We start from the raw sequence: 22500 nt of genomic DNA on the forward strand, positions 1-22500 counted from the left end.
CAAAAATGACAGACACCAGTGGTGCATGGAAAAGGATTCAAAAAACAAAATGAAGAAAGCAGTGTAACTTTGATGTAAGTGAATGCAATTCCCACCAACAACAACCTGGAATACCCTGACGATCCCAGTGACCCGTGGAGTTAAGGCTGAGGGTAAGATGAGGTTAAAACTGTTCCTGGGTCTGGGCCCTCTCCTGGCGGAATATAAGGGGTGAAGATTTTGCAGACCAGGCAGGGTTGGGAGGCGACAGCCCCCCTGAAAGGGGGTATAAGGGGCCGAAGCCCCCAATATCTATTGAAAATGTCTCAGATACCTGGTTTGCCTGGACTCTATCCTGCCAGAACGTACGAGGTGAAGATTTTGTAGACCAGGCGGAGGTTAGGGGGGGTGGCAGCCCCCCTGAAAGGGTGTTTAAAGGGGCGCAGCCCCCTGTATAACCCGGAAATATGTTAATATACTATGCTTACTTGTATTCTACCAATACTTCTTGAAATTCCCAGATATGTAGGCCTCTCATGCCCTCCCCAGATATCAAGACCGATATCGTACTTATGCTTCATTTGCAAAGGGAATAAGTGCTAGATTCGTTCGAAAAACAACGAAAGCTATTGGAAAATTATTCTGTTCACCCAAAAAATGGTGTGGGGTTGCATTTTCAAATTTACCTTCTATTGTTTTGGTTCAGTTGATTTTAATGGCTAGAATGTCTTTTTAATATCAGAATGGCACCACACTTGATATCATGCTTGTGCAGTGTGGAATTCTTGATCTCTGCTGTAATCACAGTATCAATGAAGTCACTATATGCCCCCTGCGCCCTCCCCTCCTGGGAGAGAGCGTCAGAGAGACTCGGCATCAGGTGGTCCAACATGTCGGTCATAGGTATGAGACTTAAGGCTGTAAGGTTAGTTTTGATCAATTCTTTAGTGATCCTGTTTTCCAATAATTCCAGAAATTATACTTGGAATCAGTTATTTTATTGCCACCCCCCTCCTCCATCCCCGTCCAGAGAAACAAAGAATCCTCCACGTATTCATGGCAGGAGAGAGTGTCAGACCAACTTGACACTGCCCATTTCTGTATACAGGTCAATCATATGCTCTGCTGCTGTGAATATATGGATGATTTTTCTTTTAAGAATCTGACCTTGCCATCCGATAGAATGTAAAAATCTTAGACACTTTTTGGAAAATTAACAGTGGATGACAATCATGGTTACGTTAAAAAAAAAAGAAAAAAAAGGTATGGAATGATTACTTTGACTTAAACTGAGACACTTCGTCTATGGCAAAAGGTGCAGACAAGGTTGGAAAATGTGCTAATGGCTGTACTGATGCCACTCTTGAGTCACAGTTATGATCATTTTTGTTCACCCCCAATTTTCATTCTCGCAGATGTTTGAATCCCAGCATAACTAACACATGAAAACAAAACAAAGTCCGTTCATATTTAAAATCATTCATGAATAACAGTCACTTAGTTATGAAGTCACTTCAGAACATCGTTATTAAAAATGAAAAACTGTCAGTGTTGCTCGCACTGTTCAATTCGTAGGTCACAGCCCATGCATTGTTGTTGCTCATTATGGTGTATCCATGATAAAGGCTTATTTTCCAACCGGTGGTGCACAAATTGAATGTGAAAGAGATACATGACAGAGAAAACAGGAGATAAACTCATCTTTCTTTAAGTCCCTCACCATGTTTACATCACGAAGGAAAACATTACCATGCCCACAAACTCATCACTGTAATTTGTCAACTAGTTCATGCATTACTATGTGCTTGTGTAGACAATTATTCTGTAATGTTCAACATCTGATTTTCCTAATACATATATTTTATGCATTCTTTTATTTTTATTAATCTTTAACATGTTGTGATAGTTACACTACTCAGTACAAAATGTTTTGCACATGTGTATTTTGCCACAGAGACTGTCTAGAGGCTAAAGGCTGGTGAGAAATTATTGATTTTCAGTGTTGTTTTGATTCTGGGTCATTTCTAAGAGAAAATAGTAACTATGCAGAAGGAGAATGTTAGAAACTATCACTGCTTGAGCAGATCAAGTACCACAAGTGCTAAATAAAAGTGATTTGAAACCAAGCCTGCCAGACAATAGACAGAAAAAAAGGAAAGTTTGGTGTCTCGGGATATAAAGGTATTTAGTTTATTCTTTATGGTATGGAAACAGCTCTGTCTTGCTGTATTTACTGAGGTGAAGATTGTAGGTTGTGTTTGTGACAGAAATTATCATTAGATTCGTTCTAATCACACAAGAATAAATCTGATCATATAAGTATTGTCTTGGGAGTCCTGATGGTCAAAATCGAGGAAATAACCCATTTTTCTTTCATAGCAGTTTGTGCAAGGGAAATCATATGAGCCAAACGGTTATTATATTGTGCATATTGCGTAAATAACATGGGGATCCAGGGGCTTAGCCCCCTGGATAGGTGAAATATACTACCATGGCAATCAAGGGGACATAGTAGCCCCCCTGGTTAAGCACATATACTATCACAGTGGTCCAGGGAGCAAAGCTCCCTGTTGAAGTGCATGCACTATTACGGGGGTCCAAGGGGTGAAACCCCCCTGACTAGATGCATATACTAACATGAGGGGCCAGGTTAGGTTAAGTTAGGGAATATGTACCATGGTGTTAGGTTAGGTTGGTTTTTGGGTTAGGATGTTTCCTCTATAGGCCAAGGGGATCACACAAGGAGCTTTTGGTGGCCTTATGGTTGTAGATTTTACCAAAAGATTGATTGGATGCCTGTAAAGATTTTTTAAAGGTGGCACGTCAGCCCATAGGTTTTCTTAGTTGGTGGGTGTGTCAGTAGAGTTACACAAACTAATTTAAGCATTTTTCATGCCATGTTTATGCATTTTTAGTCTATATTAATGCTATTTCAGCCTGTTTTACCCCATAATTTCCATGATATATTTCATACCTTCTCCTGCTGTTGTGACTATCAAATTAAGATTGTTAATGGAAATGGTACTCAGATCTACTCAATGATTTATTTGCATGAGAAACAACACCCAGAATTGCTGAAATCATTAGATTTCTTGCAGAAAACATAAGCAATATTTAGTGAGACTTTGTCTCTAGAGGGTGCATCACTCTCAGTAACAAATACCAGAGAAATTGTTTTGCCTTTCATTTGCAAAATATGATGACAGTAACAAAAAAATTGCACCAGATACTGGTCATAATTCCCTCCTGAAAGTTGGATAGGGGGCAAAGCCCCCTCTACATTATCAATATGCATCACCAAAGTATAATTGCCTACGCTCTATCATGCTGGAACATACGAGCCAAAGGTTTTGCAGATCAGGTGGGGTGTAGTCAGGTATCTCTGAAAGGGGGTTTAGGAGGCAAAACGATAAGTATATTTCTGCAAGTTAACCCATTGCTGATGAGTAAAAATGTTTGGCAAGGGGATGTAATAACGGGATTGTTGGTGCACACTGGCAGTTTCTACTGTTTATGACCAGCTCAATCGGTAGTTTGTGTGTGACATTTGGCACATAAAAGCTTTTATTTTGCTATAATATATAAAAATATAATTTTGAAGGTTTACCTTCATTATGAGTGCCATTGCCTAAAATCTTTACCATATAAATGAAGCTCTTCTATTGGAGAAAAACAAACTCCGTCCAACGAGCCAGTGGTGTGGGAATGGGCATTATATAATGCCATCCGTTTTTTGGTCCACAACAGCCATGGCATGTACGTAAATACCACCCGTCGGCTACAGGTTAATCACTTCAGTATAGTTTCAGTTTCCCACAGCCAGGTATTACAGGGTAAAATTTGCCTGTAATAAACAGAATGACTTTTAGTCTACTTTTGTAAATTGATAATAAGGAATTTGTGCAACATGTAATACATGTATGGTATAATTTTACAGAAAAATGTAATGGCACTCTAATTATCAGAGAAAAACTATTCACTGATACATGAAATATTGTGCATAGGCAAAGAATAACATCAGAAATTGAAGAAAATAGGTTGCCACAAATGTTGTGTAGAGATTAAGTCCAAGGTAATTGGGTGAGGGTCCAGGAAATTTGACATTCTGGTGGGGATCAGATAAATCAGGTAAAACACCCAGGTTAGGAAGGTTTTTGCGGCAAGGATTGTGGATTTCCCAGGAATGGCTGGATGAATAGGAACTTAATTTTGGATGTTAAGGTCATTTTGTAAACATATGAATACTTAGAAAATGACAAGCAAATCATGTATATCACATTATTGGTAATTGAAAGAAAGAAAAATAATTGCAAGGTTGTATGGCAGTGTGAAACTGAAAGATTGTAATATGCATGAATCTTTTATTTTCCCCGATAACTGATATAAACAAAATTATTAGCAATGAAGTGAACACAGCCCTTTAACACTTAGTTCCTATTACTCCTGAAACCCCTTGGGATCCACAAACATTTCTGTATCAACCAAAGTCCTTTCTAACCCATGGTCTTTTTCCTGACCCCAACCCTATCACTGTATTCCCATATGTTGCAAAATATTTTCTTCATTACCGATATTATTTGCCTTAGCAGATTATTTCATTTATCAGTGAGTGTAGTTTCAAAACACTCCCTAAGGAAATATCATACATGAAAAATGGTATTTTCCTTTGTTCTATCCATTACAGGGAAACTTTACCTTGTACTGTATGTTTCAAGCAGGTGAGGTCACTTCATGAAAACAAATAGTTGGTTATAAGCAACATCATTGACAATGCTAGACCTGATAGATAGGAAAGCATGAGGTATCCTCAGATAACGGCCCAAGCACCTCCCACAACTATCCTCCGGAAAAGAATAACTCAGCCTGGACCCTGACATACTCTTGATTTGCTAAAAAATAAAAAGTGTAAAGCAATAGACATATGTAAGTTATAAGAATTCCAGTCATATATTAACATAAGTATGAAGAGTCAGATGATTAGAATGCAAAAAAGAAAAGTTGACTGGAATGGGAAAGGGAAGTTGGGACTGTAGCAACTATTGTGACATCACAATGCTCAGTATACCAAGCAAGGTTTTTGTCCACATTTTTTTTTAAAGGATCTGTAAGCACCTACTAAGGCATCAAAGACTGGAGCAGTCTTGATTCACTCCTGACAAGTCCACAATAGATCATATCCTGGCATATTGAGCCATTGTGGAAAGCTGTCATGAGACTTAGGGGAATTCCGACACGGATTATTGGATTAATAGCAAGCCTTTATACTGGTACTGAAATGGCTGTAAAGTTTGGTGAGGACTTGTCAGTCTTTTTTCCTGTTAACTCAGGAGTGAGGCAAGGCTGTGGCCTTGCACCAACACTTTTCAACATTTACATGGATTGGATAATGGGCAGAGCTACTATACAAAGTCAGTGTGGAGCAATGCAGCATTATCAAGGTCACAGACTTTGACTTTGTCGACTACGTTGCAATGCTATCTGAGTGTCTGGAATCTTTGGTGGTGGCTCTTGATACATTCAGCAATGAGGCGAAGCCCCTGGTTTTACAGTTCTCCTTGACCAAAACTAAGATTGAGGATTTTAGGGGCCTACTAAGAGAACCTGTACAGTAGATACAGGTTTGGGGCAAGGATGTTGAAGTCACAGAGAGCTTTACACATCTTGTTAACGCAGTCCATATCTCTTGGCTGTCAGACTAGGAAGTCAGTAGACAGATTGGTCTGGCAATACGAGCCATGACCTCATTTAACAAGAGTATATGGTGGTGCCAGTACTTATGCAAAAGGAATTACTTTTGTGTCTTCAAGACATTCAATACTACCAGTTTTGCTCTATGGAAGCAAAACCTGTATGCTATCTAGTGCCTTGGAGTCATGTGTTGATGCCTTTTGTAACAAATTCCTTTCTTTGGATCAAGGGGTACAGTTGTCAGTACCATGTGTCCAACAGACGACAACACCATGAGACTGGCATGGGACCTTGCATAATCCATGACTGCAAATTCAGACTATATGGGCACTGCGTTTCCCTGTGAAAGACCCTGCCTATCAGGTTGTCTATTTATGAGACAATCCTGCCTTGAGGATGCCTATGGGAAGACCTAGGAAGTCGTGGCTTGGGAAGCATCAGCCTTTATGATGAAGTTGACGTTGATAAGATTAGCTCAGAATCCACCTGTGAAACAAGCACATTGGGTCAAGATTAGGCATTTACTTGATGTTGAATGGATGTGAAACCCTGAAGAGGGGTGTGTTGGAGGTTCTGATTCATGGGTGCATAAAATCTGAAACCATCTTATCAATATGCAAGGCAAGTCGTTTGATATCACAAGAAATAACCAATTGTAGCAGTGTTTAAATGATCACAGGGACAATCATGTCTCTGATAATTGGAGAGTCCATTAAGGTTACCAGAAAATTTGATGGGTAAAAGTGATAAAACAGTCCTATAATCAAATCAATATGAACACCTACATAGGATTTTTTTTTTTTTTCTTCAAAAATGATAACTTATTACAAAGTTATATTATAGCTAAAAAAAAAGTTTGGGAAAGTTTCTCACAAAATAATCTCCCATCTTGACTCCTGATAGAGAGAATTGTAGGGAGATTCTGTAGCTGTAAGGAAGTGAAGAAAGTGATACTGAAAAAAAAAAAAAAAAAAGGGTGAAAGTGGGTTTGGCAAAAATTCTAGTAGATGATACTTGGATAAGGTACTAGTAAATTTGTGCCAGCCTCAGTACAGAATAGAAAGAAGGTGGCACTTTAATTTTTTTTCATAAACTATTATCATTCTGTATGTTCTACAATTGTTTATTAATTAATCTAAAAGGATGAAAGGCTTGTCTTTGTGTCAGGCATGAACAGCCTCATGGTATTTCCTAGTTTAATTGCCCAGCCCTAACCCCTTATGGGGACCCTGAGGGATAGACCGTTTCTTTTTCCCATTTTATTCAGGCTCGCCATGAACAATAATGAAGATTTTTTACCCATAATTGGAGCATTGAGGGGACCATCCATAAATAGGGGGCGGAATTATGGGTTAGGGGGAACATATTGATAAATATTTCTAAAGAAAAAAACTGACCTGGATTTTCTTGATTTTTGGATATTTGATATATTCTAATATTCTGCATCTTTTAATACCAAATTTACAGGGGTTCCCACATGGGGGCGACGTCCCCTGCAAAAAAACTTTCTCTCTCTCTCTCTCTCTCTCTCTCTCTCTCTCTCCACATGTGGGGTTGATCCCTTGTCCCAGAAGATTATGAATTATGTCATGAGAAAAAATGTGAATGAACATCAATGAATTCCTAAGACAACTATGCAGCAGATTTCTTAAATTGGATCTAGTTTCTTCAGAAAGAAAGACTGTAGAAAAGAATAATTTTCAACTTCTTTTTTTTTTTTTATGAATCTTTACCATTGCCATAGAAGCTATTATCATTCATCTTTCAAATGCTATTTGTTGCGTAAAGTTATGATCATTAGTCTCTGAGTTATAGAAACTAACAAACAAATGACTCCTGTGACAAGGGGCAAATCCAGAACTAAGGCAACATGACCGTTATATGAAATCGGTTGTTTCTTGTTTTATACCCTTTTTATTAATGTTTATTTGTGTATACATTCGTTTACATGTGTATATGCATGTAAATTATTGTAAAGGTATATGTACTTGAACACGTATATGTGTATTTGCGCATGTACCCAATAGATCCATATTGATTTATTTTATTTATTTATTTTGTTTTTATTCCAGTCTACTCTTGTTCCACATTGTCTAAACTACGTGATTCCGCCTTGAAACAAGAGATAAATGTTTAGTCACGAGGAGTGTACTTCTTATGGAGGGACAATGAATTGTTTCTTGTTCATTAGAAATAACTGTTCAAAAAACATTGATATATCAAAAATATTTTGAAATACAAATCGCTTATGCTCATTTATTGTGGAGGCTTCATCTTGTGATGTGACAATAGGTATCAGATATCTGTAGCCCCATCTTAGGAGTTTACACAAGTAAATTATATCATACACTGTCTTTACCTTTATTTATTATTTTTTTTTTTTTCGTAAAATGGATTTATAATGACATAATAATGGTTATTCAATTATTTAATTTCAAATGAAAATGCATACATAAAATTATTGCAATTAGAAAAGTTTAAAGCAGTGGTGATGCTTGGAACTCTGTCAGCTGTCATTTTTAGAGATACAGATGTGTAACTGATCATGTAATATCATCGAATCCTAAACATACTTGTATGATGAATATGTCAAAATTGAATCATATATACTTTATTTTATGGGAAAGAAATTTGAAAAGTCGTGTAATGATTTTTTGTTTTTCTTCAGTTTTCATATCATAAATCTTTCACTTTGAGAAGAAATTATTATAATAAGACACTTTTATCTTCCTGTGATCCAGTTCAATAGGTAATGGCATAATACAATGCATCATATCAATTTTACACTCATATATGAATTTGAAACTGACCATAACTCATTTTCAACCACTCCATCCCAAAATATCTGACTCACCCAAAACAGTCCTTTGCTCTGCTCCCCCACCATCTTCACAAGATGTTTTTGCATCTCCCTCAGTATTTCTTCTCTATACCCTAAACCATCCTATGCCTACTCACCTTATCCCCCAGTCAAATTTGTTTTCCATTCTAAATGCAGATACTCTACCACATCTCCAATACCAACCCTTCCTCCTCACTTTATTTGTCACACCAGGCAGCCTAAATGTTGCACTCCACCCTCTCCTTGTACATCCGCCTACACCTTCCTCATCTTCTATTCCTCAGATATCTGTCTCCTCTTCTCCTCTTAGGAGAACCTTTGTTTCTCAGTTCTCTTCACCCAACTCCCGAAACCCTTGAAGGCATGACCCAAGGTAACACTTCACTCCCTCATCCACCTCCCAATCCATCTGTTCCTACTCCTTCTACATTTAAAGTAATTGCAGATATCGATCCTCCTCCTCAAGTTCCCTCCACCCCCTTTCCTCTTACACCCTCCCAACATACCCCACCCTCTGTACCGTTCCCACGTGAATACTCGCACGAATCCCCTCTATCACAACAATGTCCTCCTCCAGACCCCTCTCCTCCAGACATTCTTCCTGATACTTCATCACCTTCCCTTGTCCCCTTGTCTAATCCCCCTGGATTCTTCTTCTCCTACTTCTCCAACAGCTACCTCTGTTTTCCTTGAACAGTGTCCCTGTTCCTTCCCCAGTCATAGATACAATGCAATTCACTTTCCCATTTTACTAATCCCTGCCCTACTTCATTTACTTCCCTCTTTTCCCTTTTCCCACTTTCCTATAACACCCTCTAATCTTTGACATCTAACACCCCCCCCCTCTCCCTGGATTCATCTCCTACTTTTCCAACAGCCATCTCTGTTTTCCTTGAACATTATTCCTTTACCTTCCCCGGTGACAGATACACTATAATTCATGTAATTGCCCTACCCCCTTAACCCTCCCCTTTCTAATCTCTGCTCTAGTTCACTTACTCCCCTCTATTCCCTTTTCACAACCATACTATCCTATAACGCTCCCTAATCTTTGTCACATAACACATTTTATCCTAATCTTTAACTTCTCTTTACCCTTTCCAACACAATACTTTACCATAGTGCTCTATGACCTTTGATGTCTAGCACATTTATTTGTTTTAAGGGGACCATCCCGAGTGAGTAAAAAATTTTGGGTCAAATTGAGTTGGCTAGCATATAGTATAGTTACATGAATGAGGAAACTACCAAACGAGTAAGAAAAGCCAACCATGGATAGTTCCTGGACAGTGAACGCGAGACCCGCTAAACACCTAGGTAGGTACACTGCTAATGAGCGCCCAGGTACACCTATGTGGCCTTTGCATGTTGTAATTGTGTATACGGTATTTGATTATGATATTACTCATAGATATGAGATTGTGAATGTTCAAAGAACACTTTTATACCAATATCAAAAAAAATTATATCAGTGATTTATGACAAAATATTTTGTGAAGCATGTCTTTAAAAAAAAACAAAAAAACATAAGTTTTGTTTCCATCGAGACTCCCTGGTAATATGTTGTAGCTTACGAGGTGATCTGTACATATACTGGGGACAAAGCACTAATGTTTACAAGTAGCCGTATGAGTAAGGATTGAAACATTTCAGTTAGATTTCTCTCAAGGGTTAGTACATCACAGCATCGGTAAATTTGATTCTCACACACACACACACACACACACACACACACACACACACACACACACACACACACACACACACACACACACACACACACACACACACACACACACACACTCACACACACACACAAAATTGCTGACAGCAACAGGGAGGGCTGAGGTTCTTGCCTTATGCACTATCTAATTTGTCATTGAGTTTACGTTTGTATGGGTAATTCTACACTCATATACGAAACTGTAACAATAACTCATTTTTGACCACGTAAACCCAAAGTAACCCCCCCTTCCCCTTAGAGTCTTATATGTGTAATTATTAGCATAGCTTAAGTTTTCCTTTTCTTTTTTTCATTCATTTAGTATTATAGCCTAATTCTATTACTGCACGTTAAGTTTAGGGAAAACCAATTGAAATTAATTTTGACATCTTCATTTGAGCTGGCTTTCTTCTCCTCCTCCTCCTCCTCCTCTCTGTTCTTTATGAAGCATAATATTACAGAGAAAGAAATAAAACCAATGTTTCACATTTTATCTTGCAGTAAAGACCCACAAAGATGAAGGAGAAGCCTAATCGCCAGGCTCACAAAGCCACCAACACCTTCACGTTTAAGAAGTTTAATGAGAAGGTGCGAGGACTCCGTGTCAGTGCTAGGAAATTCCTCCTGCAGCGAGCACAAAGTGCAGACACAGACCAGACTTCTGTGTTTCACCAGACCTTCTTGAAGTGCAAGGAATTAAATCTCACTGAAGCTTTCCAGGTATACCCAAGTCCCTCTGGCCCAAATCTCAGTACTTCTCTGCTTTCCTCTATCCTCTTCCCCCTTCCTTCTGCCCTTTTTGCTCTTCCTGTCCTACTCTTTCTCACTTCTCTCTCTCTTGTGTCATATAAGTATTTTGTGATTTATTTATGGTAGGTAATTTTACCCCACTGATTCCAAGAGTGCATGTTAACTGTAAATTTGTATTCTTTGACTTCACAAGCATTTATTTACCAGTAAGTTAGTTACTAGGCCTACTTAACCTATCCTGTGTAACCATAACCAAAAGGTTAAGATTGTTAAAGCCCTAATTATGGGTATCTTTTTTGAAGGACTGAATTTTTCTTTTCCCTTAAATTGAATTTCCATAGTGTATGAAATATGTACTTGAATGATCATTGAATTTTTTCTATGCTGTTTAGTGATTCATTAGGATGCATGCAATCAGGTTTGGTAAGAAATAAGTCTTGAAAGAAATTGCCATGGAAAATTCACATTAAAAATTATTATAGTAAATAATTTTTTGTTAGAAATTTGATTTTACTTGAAATATTTACAAAATATAGTAATGTTATGTATCAAAAAAGATTATTTAACTTTGATCTGGGTGCTTCACTGCCCACACATGACCCAGAACCCAAACATTAGGCTTACATGAGAGGCCACTTTCACGGGTGTGTAGCATGAAGAGCAAGTGCACATAGTGGTGTCAAGACTCCTTGCCTCCACTTTGGAATGTTATTATCTCTCTTTCTGTATAAGCATTATTTTTTTTTTTTTGCCATTTTCCAATGTCTGTATTTGTCATTTGATTTGTAGTATCGAGATGGTATTAGGCTGTTTTTTTTCCACAGACCCTACATCATCACTCTCAGTAGTCCATAACTCAGTGCATGAATAAAAGCAATAAGTAATGTTTTGGTATTTGTGAATTTTCAGTTTGTCTTTTTTTCCTTAATATTCAATTTTCTGAAATACAACCTACCCCACCAGGCATGGTGGGTAGAAATAGAATCCTGAGCATGAAAGTATTGTCCTCCATGGATCAAGTGATCTTGGATCTTGGATTACCAATAATGTAAGAGCCCCTTCCTAAATTCCCGTTGAGCCTATGTAACTTCCAAGAACTTGGAGCACCGGTGGCAAGTCATTTCCATTTAAGCCGAATGTCTCACGACAGCATGTTCTTATAACCCAGCCCTTCAGATTGTCATTTTCCTATAATAGCATGTTCATGTCATGTCAACCTCAAAGGGTTGTGTCACTAATGTGCAATTGTATTGGAGGATGTTTAGATTTATTGGGCCTTTGCATTGTTTTCCATTGATCGTGGAATGTACTCATCTGCGAGCCATAACTAGCTCCAGGAAGGACGCACAACCAGAATCCAATTCTTTCCTACCATGACTGGCCGTGCAGGTTATATTATGGAAAATTGAATATTACAAAAAATATTTAAAATTACACAAACAACAAAATGTTACTTATTGTTATTATCTTTGCATGGAGTTATGGACTATCTAGAGAGATGATATGGATATGGACTACCTGGAGAGATATGAATATGAATATGAATATGGTCTGTGCATGGAAACCATCTGGAAAAATTAAATCAAATGACAAATATAGACATTAGAAAATGATAAGATTGCTAAAAATGCTTATGCAGAAAAAGAGAAAATAACATTTGAAAGTGGAGGCATGGAGTTGTGTCACAGCACATGGGTATTTATGTGCATCTTAACTGCAAGCCACACCCCCGAGTGACTGCTCAAATAAGTCTAATGCCCTTGTTTTGGGCCACATGCTTGCAGTGGAGCATCCAAATCCAAGGGATTAAATCATGCACACATAATATTAAACAAGAATATTTGATAAAATATATAAGAATTATCGATGCACATATATATAATGAATGGATAACTGAACTGATTGGAGCCTTGTCCATTTCCCCATAGTCCACAAATGGGGGGGGGGGTAATGAATATACTAAAAGACAAGCACAAGGCTGACTGTTTGAATCATTCGAGGGGGGGGGAGAGGAGCGAGCAGAGCGAGAGAGCGAGAGAGAGAGCCGAGAGCCAGAGAGCGAGAGAGAGAGAGAGAGAGAGAGAGAGAGAGAGAGAGAGAGAGATGGGAAAGAGATGGGTAGAAGAGGAAGAAGAAGAAGGGGGTGAAAGAGGGAGGGGGGTGAGAAAAGAAAGAAAGAGGGAGGTGGGGGTGAGAAAGAAAGAAAGAGGGAGGGGGGTGAGAAAGAAAGAAAGAGGGAAGGGGGTGTGAGAAAGAAGAGTGAGGTGGGACAGAAAGAAAGGGAGGGGGTTGGGTGAGAAAGAAAGAAAGGAGGGAAGGGGGTGAGAAAGAAAGAGGGAGGGGGGGGGTGAGAGAAAGGAAAGAGGGAGTAGGGGTGAGAGAGAAAGAAAGAGAGAGGGAGTGGGGGCAGGGTGAGAGAGAAAGAAGAGAGAGAAGGGGTGGAGAGAGAGATAGAAAGAGGGAGGGGGTGAGAGAGAGAAAGAGACAAGAGATGAGAGAGGGCTGAGAGAGAGAAATTGAAAGAGAGGAGGGGTGCAGAGAGAGAAAGGTGAAGCGAGAGGGAGGAGGGGTGAGAGAGAGAAAGAAAGAGAGAGGCGAGAGAGAGAGAGCGAGAGGAAAGTGAAAGAGAGAGAGAAAGAAAGAGTGAGGGCATATATATATATATATATATATATATATAGAGAGAGAGAGAGAGAGAGAGAGAGAGAGAGAGAGAGAGAGAGAGAGAGAGAGAGAGAGAGAGGGGGAAAGAGAGAGAGAGCAGAGGGAAGCAAGAGAGTGAGAGAAAGAAGAAAGAGAGAGAGAGGTAAAAGGGCAATGACAGAGAGATGCGGAGAAAGCCGAGAGAGGAGGCGAAGGCTGAGAGACAGCTGAGGCACAGCTTGAGAAAGATCACAAGATGCGCTAATAGAGAGACAGACAAAAAGATAATACACAGAAACAGAGATGATATGAATGTGACAGAGGGGGCAAGAGCAAGAGAGAGAGGGGGGGGGTGGAGAGAACGAAAGAGAAGGTGGGGTGAGAGAACGCAAAGAGCAATGCAGTATATAAACGAAAGATAGCCTGTGGGGTAAGTATATGAGAGAGAGAGTAGGTGAGAGAGAGAGAGAAAGAGAGAGAGAGAAAGACAGAGAGATAAAGGGAAGAGATATATATATATATATATATATAGTTTATATATATATGAGAGGGGGCGATATATATAAAGCATATATATATATAAAAAGTGAGAGAGAGAGAGTAAAGTATATATGTATATATAAAGTATATATATATATATATATATATATATATATAGAGTAAAGAGAGATATATATAAAAGTTTATATATATATATAAAGGAGAGAGATGAAAAAGCATATATATAAAATATTGTTATGAGAGAGGGGGTGAGAGAGATAGAAGAGTAAAAAGAGAGAGAGTAAAAGCACATACATATAAGATAAAAAGAGACACAAGATATAAAAAAAAGACAGGTTATATTTACACACACACACATACATACATATACACACACACATACATGAAAGCCATATACACATATGTTTAACACACACACACATTATTTTTCTTACTAAGATAGCTACGAGACACATATATATAAAAAGTTTATACACACACACACAGGAGCAAAAAGACATACACACACACATGTGCGACACACACACACATATTTACATGCACACACAACAGAGCAAAGGCTATACATATACATGTTTTACATATATACATTATGCCACACATATACATAAAAGTATATAAGACACATATAAAAGTATATATACACATATGTGCGTTTATACAAGGCGAGACAAAAAAAGCATAAGCCACATATATATACACACACATATGTACATATATATATACATATATATATACATATATATATATATACATATATATACACATATATATATACGTTACATACACATATATATTTTGTTACATACACATATACAGTAAAATATATGAACTTATATATATATATATAGTTTAAGAGGTAAAGTATGACTTATATATATAATGTATAAATATATATACTAAGAGATAAAAATTCAGCGCGTGGGATGTTCTTACACTACAATAGAATAAAGGGGGAATGCACTCAACTGCAAAATAGATAGGTGAATACAGAGAAAGAGAGAGTACTGAGTTGAGATAGAGTAGATGCAGTCCCAAGTTTTACAAAGTATATTCTGGGGAATATCACATCTATCAACATCAGTATTACCTCAGGCTAGGAGGTGATACTAATTTCATTCATGAGTTTGTAAATGCAAGTGCTTAACACAAGTCATCTGAGTTGTTGCATCACGTGATAATTAGTGATATTGCTGTCTTTATTTATTTACTTATCCTTTATAGATTAAACTGAAGAACGTGCTTACAGTAATATTTTAAGAAATGTTTTTGTACAGCATTCACAAAAAGATATATATATATATCTTAACTTTCTTTGCATTTACAGGCCTTCCGAGAGGATCTGAAATACAGCATTGTGACTACCGCCCAACTCGTTCACCATGAAAAGCACATTGCTACATGTTTGGGGAAACACCTTGCGGTTCTCAGCTCCCCAGCATTACAGCCTCTGTTGGATCTGCTGGTTGCCTTTGCTAATGACATCCCACAGGAATTCTACCAACATCATTTTTATAAGTTCCTTTCATTGTTGATACGACAGTTGTCCACCAAGGAACCGGAACAGATTGAGTCAGTTTTCTTGTGTATTGTTTCCTTATTTGTGGTTCTTCAGAAGTACCTGCGTAATGATCTATTTGAATTATATCATGTACATAACTATGCAAGGCTGCTCTCCAAATCCCATCCATGGTATATTAATGAGCTGGCTGCACAGAGTCTGGCATTTTTAGTGAGAAAGGCTCCCAAAATGGAAAATTTCTTGGGCATGGCTCTGAGGAAGCTGAAGAAAGATGAAACCCAAGTGGAGGGACTAGGCAGGTTGTTTGCGGCATTGATGAAATCAGATGTAGTTCAGCGCTTACATAGTTCCACTCCAGTTGTACTAAATCATTTGTTGAATCTGCTTGCCGGGGAAGATGTACCACCAGACCTAGCATTGCAGGCAGTGTCTAGTGGTATACTGACATTAAACTTTTACATCACAACACCTCATCCTGACAAAGTTACCAGGTGGGAAGTGTCTTGGGAGGAAGACTCAAAACTAGTGTGGCCAACAGTCTGGGATCAGGTGAAATCCATTCTTCCACACACTCAAACATCAGACAGCTGCCATCATCTACATGCTGTTATTCAGATAATTCAGAAATTGGTTTCATTCAAGAAAGGTGCTTTGGTTGCAGATTTGAATGATGCTTTGAATCAGTGTACTGCCATAATCCAAATGCCCTTACCTGACAGTATTGGCACAACTGTGTGCGACATAGTGTCAGTTTTGCTTACATCTCGACACCAGCCACTGACACATGCCATGCTCCATCAAACAGTAACCTCAATATTCATGGCTCAGTACTCTCATTCAGTTAAATTTTCTTTTGTAAAGCAAATGGTGGACTTTGAGAGATTTGATACAGAAATTCTCCCAATATTCCTACATTACCTGAGTACAGTTATAAGCACAAGGAAGGACCCAGATGTCCACAAAGATGTTGTTTCTGTCATTGCAGATATAATTTTGACTAAACAGGTACCTTGTAATTCAGGCCTAGATTTAAGTTCTTGGGAAAAATACCCTATAGATTTCACACAAATATTGGCAAAAATGGACACATCTGTTGAGAATAATATTCCATCTTACATTGAAGACAAAGTATCAGAAGGAATTCAAGATGACTTCAGCAACTTGGAGGAGTTACTTCAAATACTTGTGTGTCTACCTCACATATCACCATTAAACCATGAGAGGTTAAAGCCACACTTCCAAGAGATTCTGAAAACATCAATTATGAATTTGAATGATGTAGGAAGCAAAATTACTCCTATTGTAGATGTGACTCCTAGGAAGAAAAAGGCAAAAGTTGCAGATATTTTGGTTGATGTAAATGTCAAATATGATATTTCCTTAACTAGTAGAAGATTGCTGTTTCTTGTAGGAATGGTTGTTGAAGGGATGGCACATGTTCTTAGTGGTGAAGAGTTTCTTGCATGCTTAAACAAATGTTCCTTATTGGATGTACTAGTGCAAAAGCCTCATTACAGGGAAAATGTCCATTTCTTAAAAGCAATAGATCTACAATTATCCATAGCATCCAGAGAGGAAGCAACTGATATGATGAATGAAGCTTTCCTTAAAAGAATATATCCTTCACTTGCACCAGTCCTTGCCTCTGCAAACCCTCAAGTGCGCCTCTTAGGGACGCACATCCTGTCCCTGTTTCCGGTAACACTTCCTCCTCCACCAGAGAATGTGGAAAATGTGGAGAACATATTCCAAATAATGCTGAAGGTTGAGATGACACCTGTGACACCATTTTCTTTCAGGGATCGGGTTCGTTTCTTGGACACAATTAATGGTGACCTCGTCAAGCTACATAAACCTTTGTGTGACACTTATGATCATGCTCCCTTGCTCTTCTTTCTTGGTCAGTTATTTGTAAACTACAAGGATTTATGGAATCCTTGTCTCAAAGGAATATCAAGTTATGCACATACCCTTCCTTTGGATTCGTTCTGGCAACTTTGGTTTGCAAAACTGAAAATTGCAACTCATAACTGTCAGCAGATATTACTCAATAAGGTAGTGGACCCTGATGATGATCTTGAAATTGAGAATGAAATTATCCAGACAGTTGTGCAGCATTTGTCAAGTCATCAGAGCTACTCAAAAGTTGTCATTAAAGCTGATCACATGAACTACAGAGACTTAATGTGGAGGAGCATGGAGAAATTCCCTGATGTGTGTGAGGCTCGTAGTAGGGATCTGGTACCACTTTTCTTTGATTTCTTGCACAATGAACTCTTTCCTGTTGATTTTAATGTAGCTCCCACCCAAGACATTAGCAAGAGAAAAAGAGAAGAAACTACACAATTGGAAGGAGAGATAAGCATGAATGAAAGTGATTTGGATGCCTTAACCAGTATTGAAGACAAAATTAATGATTCCGCATTAGATGACGAGCTAGAATCAGAGGTGCGCTCACGGAAGGCACCACTGAAATCTCTAGGTGAGCAATTGACAGTTCTTTCTAAGTTCCATAACCCAAGAAAGTTGTCTCAGACAAAGAAGTTAGAAGACATGTACAAGGAGTTTCTTACACATCCAGCACCTTCAGTTCAGAGAAGGGCCCTCAACTGCATAATGACTTACAATTACCCATATCTTGTGCCCTATACAGAGTTTTTGTACAAGATTATAGATGACAAATCCTTTAAGAATGCCATCACGCTCTTCAGTTTAGATGGCTCAGAACAGTCTATTTTAGAGGAGCATCGTGAAGATATGATGCCTTATCTCATGAGGATTCTCTTTGGTAAGATGCATTCAAAGGCTGGAACAGGCACATCTGGCAAGGGTAAAATTTTGATTCGAAAGGGTGTGATATTAAGGTACTTGGCTGGTGCGAGGGAAAGTGAATTAAGGATATTCCTCGATTTGGCTTTTGATGTTCTGTTGAGTCATATAGAGGGAGATGCTCTTTCCATGGTAGAAAGAACCAAGCAAACTCTCGACATCACAAAGGTGGTGCCACTGGGGAGGCTGCGAGGTGCTCTAACCACATTGGACAATATTATTAGCAAAATGGGCAATCTACTCATGGAAATATTGCCCATTCTTTTAAAGGTGATACTGTTCATAGCAAACCTAGCAACAACACTTCTTGTGCAACGTACGGAGATTGGAGACAGATCTGTTTCGCTCTTGAAACACCTGCGTCAGGATTCACATCGGCGACTTATAGCTTTCTTTAAGAAATTTGAAAACTACAGCTGGTCAGAGAATGAAATAAATGCTGTGTTTGAGGCAGTTGTGTGGCCCAATTTGAAGCGTCTGCCTGATGAAGGTATAAGTTCACCTTCAACCTTACTTATTCTCTTCAAATGCTGGGGAGAGAATCCAAGATATTTTCCATTACTTACTAAATGTCACAAAGAAGATCATACCTTAACTCCATTACCATATGTTATAAAGCTTCTAAACCATGAAAAATGCAAACCCTCTGTGGCAAATGTTATTTTAGATATGGTTGGAAATCTTATTAACCTTCAGGATTTTGAAGATGTTGAAGAAGAGGCATACATGGAGGGAAAGAAACCATTGCCAATTCCTTGTTCACCAGTCATTCCAGTCAAAAGGTTGCAATCACGAGATGGGACACATGAGCAGAATTTTGGCACAGCAATGCTTGTGCCTCACATGGAAGGCCTCTTGAAAAGCATGAAGAACATGGTAACTAAATTGAGCAAGAACCAATTGGTAAAAGAGCGTGACCTGACTATTCTCACAAATCTCTCAGAGTGGGTCACAAACAAAGAAAACAGCAGTGATCTTTTAAGTCTGATTGCACCTCTTATTGTCAAGAAAAATGTAGAAAAGATTGAAAAGGTTCCAGAGTTGCTCACAATGTGCAGTCACCTTTTGCAGGTAGTAGACAATTCAGCAGAATATCTAGCACCATTCATTTCTCAGTTTGGAACCATGGGCAGTCGGGATGCAAGAGATGCACTTTGTAATGTGGTTTCAGTAATAGCCTCGTCTAATCCAAAGTTTAAAGAACTTGCAGAGATGGCAGAGGATCTTAATTCCTGGAACCCCAAAATGGTTGAAGAGGTTGACTATGAGAGAAGACTGACTGCCCATGACCATTTCAAGAAGTATTGTGCAACCACAGAGGTAATCGATGTCGAGTACTGTCAGCTCTTCCTTTTTAACAGCATGTACTTAATACGTCAGGTTGAAGATTCATCACTGCAAGATATGTCAAGCTTTACGTTATGTCAAATGATAGACATGTTAGTGAGACTCCAGCCTAAATATAAAAATGAATTTCAACTGATAGTGACAAATAATTTCCTGACGGAGATCAGAAAAGGATTACACAGTAAGAAAGAAAAAGTCAGGATAGAGGTTATATCTTTACTGAGACAGTTAATCTTGAAGTGCCATGATCAAGTAGAGAGACTTCAAGATCTTTATAAGCTAGTCAATGAAGCTGAAACAGATATGGACTTCTTTTGCAACATGGGCCACATCCAAAGGCACAGAAGGGCACGTGCAATGGCAAAGCTCTCAGAGAAGCTTGACAGTGGAGAGATTTCACTGGTATCTTCATCAGTCGATGGCTACCTTTTGCCATTGGTTACATCATACTTATTCCAAGAGGCATTTATTAAAGATGACTATTTGATAACAAGTTCCATTAGTTGCTTAGGGAGTTTAGCCAAGAAAATGCCATGGTACTCATATCAAAAATTATTGAAATATTACATAAATATGTTATCCAAGCAGGAATTGAAATATCTAAAGCAAGCTGTAAGAGTTTTAGAATCAGTTCTTGATGGATTCCATGAAGAAGTAGAAATACCAGTTGTTGAGGACAAAACAAGGAATGACAACTCTAAATCAGTAGCTACTACTGCCACTCCTGTAGGTACAGTGGATGTTCAGGCAGAAATGGAAGAGGAAGAGTTTGTAGAGAAAGAAGAGGAAAATTTGACGGCCAAGAAAGAGGAAGTGGAAGAAGGTCTTAGAAAGGAAGAGGCAGAGGAAGAGGTTGCAGATGATGAAGAAGAAGAGGAATTGGAAAAAGAAATTGAACAACAAGCCAACTTTAGCAAGGGACAACGAGTGTATGAAGCCTTAGTTGGTGTGTTTATTCCACAACTCCAAAAGATGTTGGCAGCACGAAGTAAAGCTGACATGGAACACAAGGTTAATAAAAGCAAATATCCAGAAGATGAGGACATTAAACGTATTCCTCTGGCTTTTGCCTTGGTAAAGCTCCTTAAGAAACTTCCTCAGAAAATGCTGGATGCTAATGTAAACAGTGTGTTAATGAAGGTGATTCACTTTTTGAAGTCTAGAGCAGAGAGCATAAGAGATGAAGCCCGCAGCATGCTTGTCAAGATCATGGTGGAAATTGGAGGGAGTTACTTGCTGTGGGTAGTTAGAGATTTGCGTAGCATTTTGACTCGAGGTTATCAAGCACACGTATTAGTTTATACACTACATGCTATTCTTTCCCAACTCCGACCATTGCTGACTTCCAGAGATATCAATGTCTGTCTGACAGATATGATAGAAATCTGTAAAGAAGATATTCTTGGGCTGCAAGCAGAGGAGAAGGAGGTCAGTGAGATTACCAGGAAGGTGAAGGAATCACGTGGTGATAAGAGCTATGTAATTTTGGCATTCACTGCAGAATTCATATCTGCTGAATGTCTTCAGGAAATCATTGTACCATTAAAAGAGGTGCTCACTTTGACACAAGATAAGAAAGTTGTAAACAAAATGGTGCGTTGCTTGTCTGAAATATGCAGTGGATTAGAGCGCAATGAAAACATCTCCATCACTCAGAAGTCAGTGTTCATTTATGGCATGCTGAACGAGAGAATACTAACCCTAACAACAGAGAAAGAAGAAAAGAAGCCATCTGAGAAGAAAGGCCAACAGCAGATAGATTCCTTCATCTTAGAACCAGAACCCAAGAAAGCTCGACTTAATCCCAAGACATCATTTAAAGCAACCGCCCATGTCCTTATTGAATTTGCAGTGCAGTTTCTTGCTGGTCTGCTGAAAAAGGGCAAATTCGTATCAGAAGATAAAGAACATGCCATGTTGTTGGATCCATTCCTTAAGGTGTTATCAAAGTGTATTGATTCAGAATATCCAGAGATATGTGTGTATGCTCTTAGATGCATCAGTATGATGATCAAATTTCCACTTCCTTCTCTGCAGACAGATTTGAAAAGCATATGTGAACAGATGTTTTTAATACTGCATAAGTTCTCCTCCCCAGAACTTGCCAAAGGAAAGATTTATGACCTTGTCCAATTATCATTCAAATCTCTTGCTCATATTGTGAAGTCTGTTGACTCGTACTTGCTGAATGAGGAGGAGCTGAGGATTATGTTACAGTATTTAAATGGTAATATACAAGACCGCAATCAGCAGCAAACTGCTTTTGTTGTTTTGCAATCAATAATTGCACGCAAAATTAATGCACTTGAGTTGCATAAGTTGATGAAAACGGTTCAGAAAATGAGTATAACATGTGGTGGGTTAAATGCATTAACACAGGCACGCACAACATTTTACACCTATTTGCTCACTTATCCAATGAAGCCTAAAATGATAGAGGAGAACATTACTTTTTACCTTGGAAATATATCTTACTCAGAACTAGATGGTAGGCTATCTGCCAGTATCATGATGAACAATATAATTAGTAACTTTCCAGCAAAACTTTTTAGTAAAAAGTTAGAGACAAATATGTGGTTTACTTTCTCTAAACAGCTTATAGTTGAAGAATCACAAGAGAATAAGACTTTGTTGCATAAAGCACTTAAAACTATGTTTAAAAGAAGTAAAGAGAAA

The 22500-nt window shown here is 38.4% G+C and overlaps 1 protein-coding gene across 1 annotated transcript in view; it reads left to right on the forward strand.

The window, feature by feature from the left end:
* The window catches only part of LOC113816102 (small subunit processome component 20 homolog), a 25516-nt gene that overhangs the window by 915 nt on the left and 2101 nt on the right, over positions 1-22500 (forward strand). Inside the window, exons 2-3 of the mRNA XM_070123703.1 lie at positions 10734-10952; positions 15454-22500. The exon at positions 15454-22500 is cut by the window's right edge and continues 2101 nt beyond it. Coding sequence (XP_069979804.1) covers positions 10749-10952; positions 15454-22500 — 7251 coding nt within the window. The 5' untranslated portion in view covers positions 10734-10748. The remainder of the gene's footprint in view (positions 1-10733; positions 10953-15453) is intronic.

The sequence above is a fragment of the Penaeus vannamei genome, chromosome 1, assembly GCF_042767895.1.
Source record: "Penaeus vannamei isolate JL-2024 chromosome 1, ASM4276789v1, whole genome shotgun sequence".
NCBI lineage: Eukaryota > Metazoa > Arthropoda > Malacostraca > Decapoda > Penaeidae > Penaeus > Penaeus vannamei.